This window comes from Aplidium turbinatum, chromosome 1 (assembly GCF_918807975.1).
Source record: "Aplidium turbinatum chromosome 1, kaAplTurb1.1, whole genome shotgun sequence".
Classification (NCBI taxonomy): domain Eukaryota; kingdom Metazoa; phylum Chordata; class Ascidiacea; order Aplousobranchia; family Polyclinidae; genus Aplidium; species Aplidium turbinatum.
In genome coordinates this window covers 15768307-15783595 of record NC_137472.1, presented here as the reverse complement: position 1 = coordinate 15783595, position 15289 = coordinate 15768307, and the positions used below count along the sequence as shown (strand labels likewise).

The 15289-nt window shown below is 37.5% G+C and overlaps 2 protein-coding genes across 2 annotated transcripts in view; both read right to left on the bottom strand.

Moving 5' to 3' along the window:
* Positions 1-331, bottom strand: part of LOC145782823 (growth hormone secretagogue receptor type 1-like) — a 39954-nt gene extending 39623 nt beyond the window's left edge. Inside the window, exon 1 of the mRNA XM_082594616.1 lies at positions 219-331. Coding sequence (XP_082450742.1) covers positions 219-331 — 113 coding nt within the window. The remainder of the gene's footprint in view (positions 1-218) is intronic.
* Positions 332-10547: 10216 nt separating this feature from the next.
* Positions 10548-14953, bottom strand: LOC145782728 (retinoic acid receptor RXR-alpha-B-like). Its single transcript, XM_082594519.1, has 7 exons — positions 14941-14953; positions 14423-14668; positions 13978-14118; positions 13519-13664; positions 12548-12677; positions 11524-11748; positions 10548-10864 (listed from the first exon to the last, which is right to left on the bottom strand). The coding sequence occupies exons 1-7, from the start codon at positions 14942-14944 to the stop codon at positions 10548-10550; spliced, it is 1209 nt and encodes a 402-aa protein (XP_082450645.1). The 5' UTR covers positions 14945-14953.
* Positions 14954-15289: the final 336 nt, after the last annotated feature.

Genomic DNA, 15289 nt, shown 5'->3' with positions numbered 1-15289 from the left:
AAAGAAAAAGAACAAAAAGTTACTCCGGTGAAGACCTTTACAGTGCCGTGAAACAAGTAGCCGATAGGGGGATGTCTTTGAGAAAGGCTAGCGAGAAATATGAAATTCCTCTTGGGGCCCTCTCAAACCATGGAAAAGGCAAAGGATATTCGAAAGCAGGACATCCCACTGTATTTACGCCAAAACGAGAGCTTGTGATGGCAAAGCACCTGGTTTACCTTGCGGAATGGGGATTCCCTTTCGACATTCTGATTTCGACATTCTGATTTCGACATTCTGATTTCGACATTCTGATTTCGACATTCTGATTTCGACATTCTGATTTCGACATTCTGATTCCCTTTCGAAATTCTGAAGATGTCAGAATGTTTGCCAAGCAAATTCTTTGCGAAAAAGGCAGGAAAGTTCGTGAGTTCAAGGAAAATTTGCCAAGTAATGACAGGGCGAAACTCTAGAGAGGCAAAAGGAAACAATTGGGCCCCGAAAGTCAACTTCAAGCTCATTAAGAAAAATTTTCTAAATGCTGTCGCTCCGTTCATCGATTGCATGTTCAACATAGCCCAATTGCGGTGCTATCTTGAACAAAAACAGTAATACAATGTTTGTTCATAATAGCCCCGTGGTTGGGGCTATTATGAACACCAAGAAAAATGGCGGAAAGGTTATGAAATAAAGCATTCAGCAAATTCAAATTTAGACTGCTTTTTCAATGAATCTCAGCCCATAAAATCAGAACAAAATCGTATTACAAAGTCGCAAAATGATGATTTTAGTCAAAGTTTTCCCAAAAAAGTGTTCACAATAACCCCATCTTACAGTAGCCTATGACAAAAATTTTCCCTCATAGATGTCAGAAAAACAATCGTGCATAAAAATTCCATCAGCAACAATGATCCCAGTTAGATAAAACACAAATATGAGAAATAGCTCGCGGCACTCCGGAGTATTAGGCTAATTGTTAATGGCACACCAGGGTGCCGCGGCACCCCGGTTGAGAACTACTGACTGTAGCCTTTCAGCAGGCCAGAACTTGGAAAATTTATCCGAGGTGTCCTGATTTTCGCTTCAGCTATAATATTTCGCCGGTCATTTCACTTTATGACTTATCTCCATTAACACTGAAATTTATCCATTTCAGTTTAATTGTTAATCAACTACGATGTTTGAGTGAGCAATGCTTAGGCTACTTCATAATGTTACATTATTTTATTAGTTTTTTTTGTGAGACACAGAAAACGTTTTATTCCCTTTACCACTTTCGAAATTATGCATGCCCATTGCCCAACACCGCTGATTAAGTGAATAAAATATGGTTGAGCAAGCAAACCAGCGAAACTAATTTGCGAAATTGGAAAAAACTTCCATATTACAGTAGAATTCGCCTATAACGGCTTCGTTTATAACGTCAATTCGCCTATTACGTCACATTTCGCTCGGTCCCGGCAGAATTCCTATCTTTTACATACATTGTAGTTCGGCTACAACAGCATCGCCTATAACGTCAATTCGCATGTAACAGCGCCCTTTATTGGTCCCCAGACGTCTTTTGTTCGTTTATAACGTCACTTTAAGCCATCACCTTCACCACGAACGGTCAGTCTTTTAATCCAGTTAGCGCTGCTGCTTGCAAAATGTCTTCCCTTTATTTTGCTACGTCGTTCGCAGCAGGGACTTTAACTGAATTAACTTTTTTCCCCGCGTGAAAAACTATCACGTGTAGAAAGCAGCTCTACAGCTGTGTCAAATCCGTGTCAAAACCGAAACAGCTCAAGATCAATGCCTTTTTCGCTAATAAACAATGAACTTTTCTACTACTGTATGTAACGAGCTGTATTGCGTAAATTTCCTGTACCTTTCGCTGTAGGCTATTTTTTTTAAACAATTTCTTTGTTTAGTACTGTATTTTCTGCGTGCCTTTTGTCAGTTTGGTGGTGCACAGTAACCCTGATTGGATTATACACCTCTTTCTTTAATCAAAAAACAGTTGTGGAATAGTTTGCGGTAGTTCGTCTATAACGTCAATTCGGCTATAACGTCAGTTTTTGCAAATCCCCTAGAGGTGCCGTTATAGGCGAATTCTACTTTAAATGCTAGGCTACTGTAGGCTACATGCAAAATTACAAGCCGAAAAACGCTGCACGAAGTAAATATGTGTGGGACGGGACCCCAGCCAGGGTTTTAGAAGCAGTAAATACGGCCTTGCGTGAATTAAGGTATTGATTATGTCGAGTTTTTGTGGCAGCCTTTTTCTATTTTAAATAGTCAAAAAACATAAACCTATAGGCTACAGATTAAAATGAATGGCCCTCCTAGCCGGGGCGATTAACATGGCCCTGTTTCTTACAACAATGCTGTGTCGAAAACGTTAGACTTACTTTTTAAGCTAGTTTTTATGCAAATTATTGTGCTAAAAGCCTAAAAATGGGAAAGGGCAGTGCAATTTGGAAATTAACACTTTTAACACCAGTAAGTTAATGTGTCGTGAGTGTGCTAGATTTTTCTGATTTCGGTTTCAAGCACTTTACTACGTTCGCGTTTTGTCACGTCTACCTCTTTTGGACGTTTAGGATATTATGGTAGAAAGTGTTGTTTGTCGTTGTGATGTTTCGAAACAAAAGAACATGAACAGATAGCAAAATTATCTCTTTATTGACACCTTGTGGTTCAAAGCCTCTGCATGTACGTGAAACTACCAAGAATACAGTAACTTATCAAGGGCTAGCGCTGAGCAGCAACGCATATCTGCAATGGATACAGCGCTTTAATAAAAACACACGCTATTAGGCTGTTGCCATTGTGGACCTTGAGCAACTGTTGTTTACAGTGTGTGTTCTTTTTTATGATTACATGCAAATCTTTTCCAAACGTGTTCTATCTTGCGTAGACGCTAGCGTTTGGTTATAAACAAACGCCCCGATAGCTCAGTTGATCAGCCCGTGACTTCGTGAACGAAGAAGCTTAAGATCAAGCGGTGCTGGCTCGACTCTCGGAATGTGCGCTCGAGCAACGCATTTCGAACGGCTCTACATTCAGCTGCACCTAATGGATGGAATAATTCCCCGGCAACAACACTTCAACAATCGGAAATTTCACTCTGTCAATCTCGGTAACCGGCCCTGCGTCAAAAACCTCTACAAGTAGCTATGCGAAACTACCAGGAATGGAATCACCTATCAAGGCTTTGTCAGTCCGAGGATAAAGATTCAAAGCCAACCAACCAAAAAACAGGCAAATTCTGTCTTAATTGGGTGAAAAATTGACGAGACTGCTTTACTCGACGTTTCTTCTAACTGGACGGTTTTCCCCAACCACTTCAGGTGTTGACTGTTGAATCGGACTCTACTGCAATAGTTTCAAAATAATATACATTTTCTTAAAATTAGTATAAGTTTGAAGGCTATGCACTTCAGATTATACCATACTTTCTGATGTAGACTATTAAAGCGTCTTAAGCCCTACAACACGCGAATAACACATTTTTTGTTTTCGAGATTGAAACACTTTATTTCGAAGGCCTATACACCGAGTTACAAAATGGATAAAAAACGGGAAAAAGCTTAAAAACGACCAAAAGCCATCAGACATACAGAACTGATGGAAACAAAATAAAGCGAAGCTGACGGAACAACTTTTGTTGGCCAGACAGATATGTCGTTGATGAAGAGTGATGGTGATGTAAATATCTAGTTTTATGTGACCAAACCACGACTGCAATGTCAAAGGTTGTACTAGTAGGCTACAGTCCAATGGCTGCTGTGTTTGGATGTAGGCTAATAACGTGACTGCTACGTCTCATATGTAGCTAATATAAAGCAATTATTAATTATAGTTTTAAGAAAAAGGCTTGAAATCACTCAGATAATATCACTTTGAAAGGTTTACCTGTAATGTCAAGCTCCCTTGTGTTATTAAATGCGTTTTTAAATGAAGCAAAGCAAAAGTTCAAGAAAAAAACCTTAGATGCAAGCAACCTTGTTTACAGCCGTTTTTTAAAGTGAAATGTCATACATGGAATTGGCTGGGAAATACTCTGAGACTGTTACAAAAATCTGGTAGCTTGGTAGAAGTTATTGCTAAGTATTGGTGGTTTCCCGCCCTTTTACAGCTGCGGACCTCTTTAAAGTATCACACCTGTAAACTCTCAATCTTCGAGTAGAGACCTTGAATAGTGAGTTTTTAAAATGACTCTTCAATAGATGAACTTTTCATTTCATGTTTTAGTAATTTGTACTAATTGTCAATAAGTTCACAGACAAGGATTTATGCAGTTGGGTAGCCACTACCAAAGAAAAACTACCTCAAATGAATAATGTTGAGATCAGATTGCTGCACATTGCACGGAGGGTTAGCGTATGGATTTTAGAACAAAAGTGATCTTTCAAAATCAGTGACTTTTTCCCGAGGACTTGTTTACCTTTTTACTTGACATGAATGGCTTTGAAACATTGTTCTAGTGAATTACGAGATGAAAAAAAAAAAGATCAGCAAAAACTACACACGACGATTTGCACAAAACTTCTTTGATTTGAGAAAGTCACAGACCACAACTAACAGAATTGGCCTATTACATCGATTCAACGTCTGTAGACGTTAAATCAATGTGATAAGGACTAATTTTGAGACATAGGTCTATCGTCTTTATATGACCAGCAAAATAACGATTCAGTAGCTGCCTATGACCATTTCAGCTATGCATTCGAGCTAAACATAATAGCAACATGTCACATGATTCAGTAACAGTTTGTTTCAGTGCTCCGGCTTGTACTTACGGAGACTGTATCACTAACAAAGCAACTTAAGGATACAATCCGGTAATAAGATGTCTTTACACGATTTGCAAGCAAACAAACGCGATTAATCTCATTTTGTGAGGTGGTTGTAGAAATTGGTAGCTTTACAAAAAAAACCTACTTTTGCATTGATAGAACTTTAAATTACGTCAAGCCAATGTGAAAATACTTAACTTTAATCAAAGTTTACAAAAGAACTTAGTTTTAACATGTCAGTAAATCACATGTGACGTAATTATCTAAGCTTTGCAAAAAACGTGCGTAAAAAATTACACACATGCGACAAGTAGCAAGTATATTATTGGAGATAGGGCAACTCTGGCGTACGCTTGAATAAGCGAGAGCAATACATTTGAATTATTAAGAAAAAGGCGCCCATCCGGGGAATCGAACTCGCGCAATGAGTATTCATTCCGTTGTTCATCAACATAAGCAACGAAGACAAATTAATAACTATCTGGCCGTTCAAGCCAAGCCATAAGTAGAATGAAGCCTATCTCCCATCCCAGGTTATTGCTTGTTTCAGTAACAATACAAATATACGAAGGTGACAAAGAGTAACATACAGACAGATCGACGTATAAGATCAATATAAAAAGGCAAAGTTTCAATATTACCGGACGCACATTTGAAGCCTTTATGATTCCTCAAAGACGCAGAAGAATTACAACACAAAAAGTAAGCAGTTGAATGACAAAATACTTTTAAAGTTTCGCATCTCATCCCCGTGCTTGTTCAATGTTCACACACACATGCCTAGACACCAAATCAACCGTTTTTTACGTCGTCTGCAGACGTTGAATCAATGTAAAGAAACGGTTGATTTGCTGTCTGGGTGGCTTGTTTTGCTCATTAAACATTATAATACGAATGAAGTCCAACGTCACGTAACGGCAGGGCACAACTAAATTTAAGCAAAAAAGCATGGCAACACTGGTCATCTGTACGACATTACTGTACATACGCTGCTACCAACTTTATAAACCACAAGAAATTAGTAAAGGCAATAATTAGGTCTTAGTGCTTTTGTCGTCATTGATAGCTCAGTGATCCACTCTGATATAACAACTTATGTCTTCTAAGATAAGTAGATATGGTAATATCAGAGTATTTCAACTCTGTTACTGAGAGCATTTAAAACAGAGACTGGATTTCAGTTTTCTTCTCACTGTAATAAAAAAGAAATTTGAGCAGAAATTGTTCCACGAGAAACAATAAGCATGAAAAATAAACGATAGCTCTGTAGTGTAGATATCAAGATGTGGGTCAAAGAAGGTGGTTAGCCAGATGCAAACAGCGGCTCGTTGCAAAAGAAGTACAACCCTTATCACAATTAACTACTTACATCTCAGGAAAAAAATAAGTTCTTTTTACGTTAATTCAACGTCTGCAGACGTTGAATCAATGTAAAAATGACGGATTTTGCTGCCTGGGTTGATACATTGAAGCTTATACCTCGTGAATGAAGATAAAGAAAAAAGCATACCGTCACCAAGCAGATACCAACTGAGTTATTCGACTTTTCAGAAACATTTCATTATTTAGGAACAAAATTGGTGGAACGCCCAAAATAAATACCTTCGACTTAATTTTGATCTAAGCCTTTCGACATGAAGAAGACTTTTATTAAGTAATTGGTTTTCACAATAATTGTAGAATGGCCATCGCAATGTCAGCCGCAATTTAACTTAAGTTTTCGAAACGTTTTTTTACAGATTTTTTTTTACCGTTTGGACTCTTTAGACTTTGATTACAATTTAAGTGCGAATAAAGCCAGAAGAAGAAGTCTTTTGCTTATATTTCATTATTTGTTTTTATAAATATCAACCTCATTGATTAGTTCTTTGACACAATGAGAGTCTTTTTTTACATAAATATCGTGTAAACAATCGTTGAAATGACTTGCAAGTTACAAAATTGTAAAGAAAATGGCCGATTCCTTTTTCATTAAGACCAGATAACATCTAGACCATACTTTCGATTCAGATAAAAACAAAACATGAACCAAACAATGCAATGCTACTGTCGAAAGCCCAGCTGGTAAAATCAGTTGCTTTTGCATTGATTTGAGGCCTATAGATGATGAATAAATGTAAAAACAACTGGTTTTTTGACTGGAAAAGCTTAACAGAAAAGTTTTCAAAGGCATAATGAAACAACCTTTGTATTTTATTCAGATGTAGTTAAGTTGTATGTATATTATTCCTGAAGAGGACATCTTGTGTTGATATTTAATTGTTGCGTAGTTTTGTGTTTTTTGTAAATATAATAATCTTTAATATGTTAAACTTGATCACGTTGCTCGGCTTCGTATGCCTATGGTTCAACAAGACAAACTCTCTACCGAAGCTGTATAATGAAACAAACACAATACAATGCTATACGTGGTAAAAAATTTCAAATCACTTAAAAAAAATCCTATGGAAAGCAAAAAGGGCCATGTAAAAGCGGCTTATTTGAGATGATTCTGTCCTGGCCAACGTTAAAGGCATAGTAAATGAAATTTTCAAACGGGAATTAAGCATTAAAATGCGTAAACTGAGCATTCAAGAATACATTTCAAAAAGAATCACCGAAAAAAAATGTTTTCAATGGCACTGGCAAGGCCCAAAGTTCAATGTTTCAATTTTTTTAATTTTTTTTCAAAATGACCAAAAAGTGCAAACACTGCTCGAGAATACGTCACTATCGACAGCAATAACAAAAGCCACGTTACAACATCTGATGTTTCAACATCAGATCTGATGTTTTGAGCAAACTGTCTGATGTTTTGATGTTGAAATCTGCTGTTTTGATGTACATACATGCATAGCCTACAGTTAAATCGCCCGCAGTAACAACTATTGCGCAATCAACTGATTGCTCGCCCATAGTGACGTAGACAGTACAGTCGCATGCTTCGCTGCTCACGCCAATGCTCATTTTGAAAGCTCTGACAAAAGCGGGCGCGGAATGCTGATCAGGCCGCAATGGGGGAAAATTTTATTGAAAATTGTTTTATGGTAGCAAGTTAAACACAAAGAACGTGGAAAATCGCCAAGTCAGGTTTTTCCTTTACTATCCCTTTAAAACAAAGCAAGAGTGCAACATCGTGTTGCTCTCATCCTAGGGTGTTTTAAAAAGCTTTTGCATTGTTGTCTTGAGTTCTTGTTTTATAAGTCACTCTTTTCATCGTAATAAACAGAAAAATCTTCAAGAGATGATTTCCTACAACAGCTTGTCGATAAAGACATGGTTTCTCATGTGCAGAGGTAATCCAACATAATAACCAAGTGACTATAACAAACATAAACGTACATTGTACACAATAAGCTAAAAGCTTTCAGTAAACCAATCAAATGCTAATGTCCATTTGAACTTGTTCACGGTCAACCTGTCTTTCCTACCAGGCCAGCACATCAGTTCGTTTTTACATTAATACAAAGTCTCCAGATGGATGTAAAAAAGAACTGATTTGAAGACTGGATATGAGGGTGTTCCATTTTTGGGTAGATGTTTCAAATTTTTGCTCACACCTTTCATGCGGTGCCTATTAGTAAAAAAAGCTGCAAGTGTAAGATTTTAGCTCAATATTTCAATTTTTAAGGGGTCCTCAAATGAGCTGAAATCTAGCCATTTTTTACCAAAAAAGGGCACTTTTTGAAAGGGCACTTTTTTTTAAAAAGGGCACTTTTTTTTCTACACTTATTATTTTACTTCAACTTTTTGATCAATGGCTTCTCTACTTCTTATTCTACCATATTTTAATTGAGAGCAGTCATAAAAGCTTTGTGAAACACAACTCTAGCATAATGATAAAGATAGCATGATATACTGAAAAACAGTATTACCATGTTTTTTTAAATTTGACCAAGATTTTAGCAGTTACACCAAATATGAGCATTTAACAAACAGTTAAAAACTGCACATTGCGCATAAGTTACGTAAACAAAGCCAGGTATAACAATAAAATACAACTGGAGGTTGCCAAAGCAAAGAAATTTTAGAGTTATAGGAATAGTATGGCCTGACTAATAACATTGATGGACTGGTGCGTGATGCTACCGATTTGAACACAGGGAAAATAAAAGAAAAGCAGCAGAATTAGCGATTACGTAAACTGTTACTCTACTTAGATTAGACACCATGTCTATCAAAGTCACAACAAGAACATTTCTAAACTGTATAGTGTATAGATCTACATTCTGCAAGTAGACATGATCATCTGCTTCTGCATGACAAATGGGAAGATTTGAAATTGATTAATTATAGGACAAACACAACATGAAATGGAATTGAATGCTTTGAATGACAACATGAAATGTTTTGAATGGTAGTTGATAAATGTAGTCTTTTTATATATTTTGAGCTGCTTTTTTGCTCTTGTTACCATACAAATAATTAACTCGATTTTGATGCTTGCGCTATAATCCAAAGCGGGTCTGGCAGCACTGGTATCAGGTGAAGTTTTGTCATGCTTTTAATGCGAAATTACAAGTTTTGCAGTGATTTGCGATTTATAATCACACTTTGACTTCTCAAAACTATCATTTCAAAAGGATATAAAACACATTTAGCCAAGAGTTCAAAACTAGAATTACATCAGCCTCCAGACATACCGTAGTCACAGATTTGCACGTTGAGGAAGCCTGTGTATATTGATCGCTATGGTTCAAATTTATTGCTACACTTCGGTTCATGTGACATTGTGCAGTTATTGTCAAATCCTCAAATTTAATACTAATTTGGCGCAACTGCTCAAAAATAATTCGAATCAAAAAAGCAACGGGAAACACAGTTTTTTTTTATTAAACAGGCTGGCTTTACCTTTTTATTAATTGTGTAAAACAAAGTTTTTATGCCTGCTCCCAATTAAAATATGATAGAGTAAAAAGGAAAGAAGACATTGATCAAAAAATTAAAGGAAAAAAACTAAATGTAGAAAGTCCTTATGTGCCTTAAATAGTGCCCTTGTTGGTAAAAATTGGCTAAATTTCAAATCATTTGAGGACCCCTTAAAAATTGAAATATTGAGCTAAAATTGTACACCTGCAGCTTTTTTTACTAATATGCACGGCATGAAAGGTGTGAGCAAAAATGAAACATCGACCCAAAAATGAGACACCCTACTGGATATGTTACCAAGTGCCAGCTCTGCTTGTAAAAGCAACGTTTGGGGATCGTTGATTTACGTTGAAAAAATGCAATGATTTACAAACTTTCACAAAAAACACGATTGTTTGTGAAAGAAAAACAAAACGGTAAAACGCCCCAGACAGCAACTCAGGCGTTTTTTACATCGATTCAACGCCTGTATACGTTAAATCAATGCAAAAAAAGACGGATTTGTTGTCTGGGGCCATTCAGCCCCTACGTTCAGTTGCTGACCCAAATCCCTTGCAGGAGTTTTCACTTTTCAAATTTCAACTTTAAACTGAACTCCCAACATGTTGTTCAGAGCAGCACAAGTAAGTGAAACTCCCTCAATGCAGAGTTTGGAAAAGTTTGTTACGTCGCACAGCTCAAACATTGTCTTTTTAGTGGCTATGCTGTATGAAAGTTAGTGTTTAAACGTGATAGAAAGCAGTTTTCTTCAGTTTTGACGTTTGTTGGCTATAACTGCACAACTTACACTCTTTTAAAGTGTATGGGAAAAGGCATTTGGAACGCTGATTGGTCTGAGAGCAGTTGTGGGTCTGGAAATCAATGTTTTTTACGCATATTTAACAAAAATACGACAAAAGCTTGACTTCATGCTTCAACGCACATCTGGTCATGTTAGAGTGATGCTATACTCGACGAACCGTAACCGAAAGAGCTCGTCGACGATGATGAACGTAGACCTACGTCAGAATTGTCAGAATTCAGTTTTTCCGTGAGATACTGTTCGATTGACAGCTTTCCCATAACCTTGAAAAAGAAAAGGTGCTCGAGACATTTGAGCCCAATAGATCGAAGAGCGGGAAGCCGAAGAAGAAGCTTCGCAAACCGGCCGGTTTGATCAGGATACTTGGTCTTGCAATAGACCTCCAGAGAGGCGTAGACCTTCTCTCGCAGCCCCTCAACGTAAGACGAATCCGATAAATCCTTCACATCTGAACAAACATTGGCAGGTCAAAACATCTTTTAACAAGCATAAATAATAATTTCAATAATATAATTTACTTTACATTCACCATTTGGCTTACCCTTGTTTGTTCTTGTCATTTTTTTGGAAGTCACCGTTCAATGCCGATCGCAATTAATGTGAAATTCGATTAAAAAAATGAAAAGGGACACAAATTAAAACAAAAAAAAAACTGGCAACACTGAAACCGAAGTCGGAGAGTTATAAATCGAAAAGTCATCTGTTTTTGGCTCAATTCAACAGTCCTGGTGCCTCTCGAATGAACGGTGTAGGATATTAGCCCAGCAAGAAAGTCAGTTCTTCTATACTTGAGAAGCACCGGGGTAACCATCGTCCATCAATACAAACAAGGAACAACTAAAGCATTAACAAAATATTTAAACGTCGGTAGCGTTTATTTCGAAATGATGTCTCCAAGGGTTTCAATTGGACAAAAACGTTTTAAAACGTTAACCTGACAACACTGGTTTTTACTTGATAACCAATCGGGAAGCTTAATTGTGAAAAAAAAACAATACAAAAAGTTATCATTTTTTTCTCAAGTCATCCGGTAGATTTGCATTGTGAAGCAAAAATTTTTCAGCTACATTGAACTCAATACCAGAGCATAGAACAAACACCACCTACCTGGGTTGAAAAGCACGATTGATTTTAAGCATCCGACTTCGGTTCTGTCCATATGCATATCCCGCATCTTTGATACAAGCTCAGTGAGGACTCGGTCAAATACGGCCCCAACACAACCGGTGTTAGCATTCTGGCGATGTACAAGCAAGCCAGATGCGAGGATAACTCCCTCGGTCACGTCGGTGCTTTTGTGACTGAACGATGCAATGAGGAGTTCATTCCAACCTGAAAATTAGGAGAGAATTCAGGGGTTCAAGAAGTGTCTTCTGAGGTTCACTTACCCTAAAAATAGTCTACCATTAGGGTTTTAATGAGTTGGTCAGGTGGGTTCACTTTCCCTATAAATGGTTTCACATGAGGGTTTTAATGAGTTGATCAATATTGGGTTCGCTTACAGCCAGAAAAGAGTCAGAAAAACAACTCCAAATCGACAGTTATATTGTCATTGCCCCAAGACGTTCGGTACTATTAAGAAAAGCAGACTCCGAGTCAAAAAAATTTGTATCAAACACGCAGCATGTTCACAGACTCTTCACAAAATGAAATCTCAATAAGTTTCTTTTGTACGTTTGAGTCTCTGAGGCTGACAGTCACTTTTTTGACGTTGCAAGTGTTTGCTCAGATTAAATGATTACAAAGAGCTGTTATGACGTGGACGACCTTAGCTTTCATCACGTCACAGATCGCATCACCAGTGACTGTGCGCAGTCTGTTCTTCAGAGCTACATGTTAAGGAGACTACACACTTTGGTGGTTGAGCAGAAGAGCTAGACACCCGTGCGAAGTCGGCTAAGACACGCCTACGGCTGCCTTACTCATTTCAGTGTCTACACTACGTTCTGCTTTATTTGCATGTTTATTGAACGAAACCTGTGTTTTGGTGTGACTCACGCAACGAGATTAACTTTAAAGTCCAGACGAAGCGACACATAAAACTTGCCTTTTTACATTGTTTCAACAGATCAAAATGTTAAGAAACTTTGGAAACCCGTGATTACCAAATACACGATCCCACAAGGCTTACCTGCCCGTAGTAACGCCACTTGGTCATCTAAAAGTAAGCTTGAAAAAAGAGGAACCTTCTTTGCCCATTTGACCATCGCTTGCAGCTGTAGGTCCGCAGCGTGGCACACGGCGGCTTCACAATCAGAAACCTGAAAAAATAAGCCAAATTGAGACATCAGTGGCTTAGTGTGCCCGCCTCTGAATCGGTATACGTGGGTTCGATGCTACCTCTGGTTATACCAAAGCCTTTTAAAAGTGGTACTGATTGTAATTCTAGCTTGGCACTCGGCAAGTTGGCAAAGGAATGGATTACCTCTGAAACGGTAGGCATGGGCTATTTATATTTTCATATAAGCTGGAGTATTGAGTAATGTTTGGTTGAGACGTTTCTACAATCGGTTTAAGTCGCTATTCAGTTCAAACCGATGGATCAAATACAAGTTAATCCCAACTTAATCGCTGCGAAAATCACAACAGAACGTTTTCTATATTGGGCTACTCTTCTTTTGGGCATAATACATGGAAACAGTTGCAGTGGTAATTATTCAAACTAACTTGATGTAATAGTTTTGTTTATTTGAGAAACCGATTGAAGTTGTAAAAAAGTTGCAAAAACTTGCAAGCCCAAGTTGCAATTAGATAAGCCTACAAACATTTACTCTTTCATGTGCTACGTTTTTGTACAAAAACACACGATCAACTGGATTAGCAAGAAAAGGGAAAGGCCTTCGCTCTTCAGTGGACTACCACAAGCTGACCGTTAGGTTTCATACAACTTTGTACAAAGAAATTGCTTCTGTGTATATTAGTCTTGTAAGTAAAATTTTAAATTATAAAATATATGCTCCCGAAACGTTTTGGGTTGTGAAGATTTAGAACTTTATTCTAAGATTGCGCCAATAAGTATTTGCAGACCCCCGATTTACAGAACCTTTTTTAATTTCCAATATTTCAATAACGTCTTATTTAAGCAGTAAACGTTCAACTAACTTCATCTAAACTCTTAACATCTTCCGATTGGATGTCACAAGAGAGTTCAGCTTCATGAATTTTGTCCACTGGCATCTCGTCCACGGAGGATAAATCCACCTGGGACTCTTCCTGGTCTTTGTTCCGTTGGCGCTCCTCTTGAACAGCTGGACGGGTTACAGTACGGGTTAAAAGATGGAGAGTTTTTCCTCCTACAACTATGGAAGAAATGAGCCTGTCTACTACGTGGTTTGGGGAGTTGTTACCAGAACTGCTTGTGCTTACTGACTGAACAGAATATTTCACAAGAATCTATTGAAATAATTAAAGTGGGGCATGTAAAAACAGCTATAAGACCAAATGAACAGCCACATACTTGATTTTTACCTAAAAAATTGCTTTTTCCCGTATGATTTAGACACAATAATGTGAAAGATCAGCAACTTTTCTGTAATTTTTTAGAATAAACCATTTGCAAACCTTCTTTCTTCATGCCCATCGTCAAACACTTTTGATATCTGCAGTATTGGCATCTATTTCGTTGTCGCTTGTCGATCACACAGTCTTTCTCATCTCGACATGTGTAGGTTAGATATTTGCGTACAGTTCGCTTGAAGAAGCCTAGAAGTACATAATATTAGCACAACGTACAATAACACAACAATGTAAAATAACACCAAAAACATTGGAGAATAAACACTTAAAACAAATTCACTGGTAATAAAGATCCATTAACGTTTCACCAAGATTGTGATAGATTTAAAATGTTAGCCAGTTCAATGAAATAGTCGATGTTTTCCTGAATCTTTGTGATCGAATCACTCGTCAAATTAAACCGAAACCTCAACTATCTGGCAAGAGATTAGGTAATAAGTCAAACAGAGTTGAAATTCATAGGCGATATTTTTTTTTACATTGCAGTTACCTTTACAGCCTTCACAGCTGTACACGCCATAATGCTTCCCTGAAGCTCTGTCCCCACAAACAGCACACACATGTTTCGATAAAGGAACACTTGTGCTAATTGAGAAAGGATTTGGTCGCGTTGCTGAATTCATGCTTTCAGTTGAAGAAAGCTGCGGAAATTGCACAGGGGCAGAGCCTCTGTGTGTCATAGGCAACTTTGGAACACCCAATTCTTGTTTAACTTGTATATTTCCGTATGGTACAACTGCAATTATTAAGAAAATACTTAAAAACTTGTGAAACTCGCATAATTGTGGAACTCGCTGTCAACACTTGAAACTACAAAACTTTACAAATTTTCAAAAAGATATTTTTTCTGTATCATATGGAAATACAGACGTACCAAATACCATGCAAGCAAATGAATAATTAATGATAAATTCATTCAGAAAACATTTCAAACAAATCTGTTTAAATATATATATAACACTTTAGTGAAATTTTTGAAAATTAGAATTAAAGTAACAACAACAGTACCCATGTTATTGGAGCTGCTGTCAGGAATTTGATGTTGAACTGGTATCGATAAGGGATGGCCATTTTCATTTAAACCTCCAGATGGCGGCTGTAAATAAAATTTTCATAATATCAGGCTATCAGCCATGGTATACTGAGTCCACTGTGGTACAATAGCCTACTTAAAATAGAATCTCTTAACATTGTGAGATGACGAATAAGCAATAGCTAGTGATGCACCGGAGACAACATTTTGGCCAGAAGCAGGATGTTCCAACTAAAGAATTGCAACACCTGCCTTTTGGTATAATCAATGCTCTAACGAGCAGTTGTATACCACTCTCACCAAGCATTTTTGAACGGTGCCTTA

Bases quoted from the DNA above. Each gene is read 5' to 3' on its own strand.
- LOC145782728 (XM_082594519.1), bottom strand. The intron at 14,119-14,422 runs GTAACTGCAATG...ATGTACTTCTAG, and splicing joins CAGCTGTGAAGGCTGTAAAG to GCTTCTTCAAGCGAACTGTA. The intron at 13,665-13,977 runs GTTTGCAAATGG...TAACCCGTCCAG, and splicing joins GATGGGCATGAAGAAAGAAG to CTGTTCAAGAGGAGCGCCAA.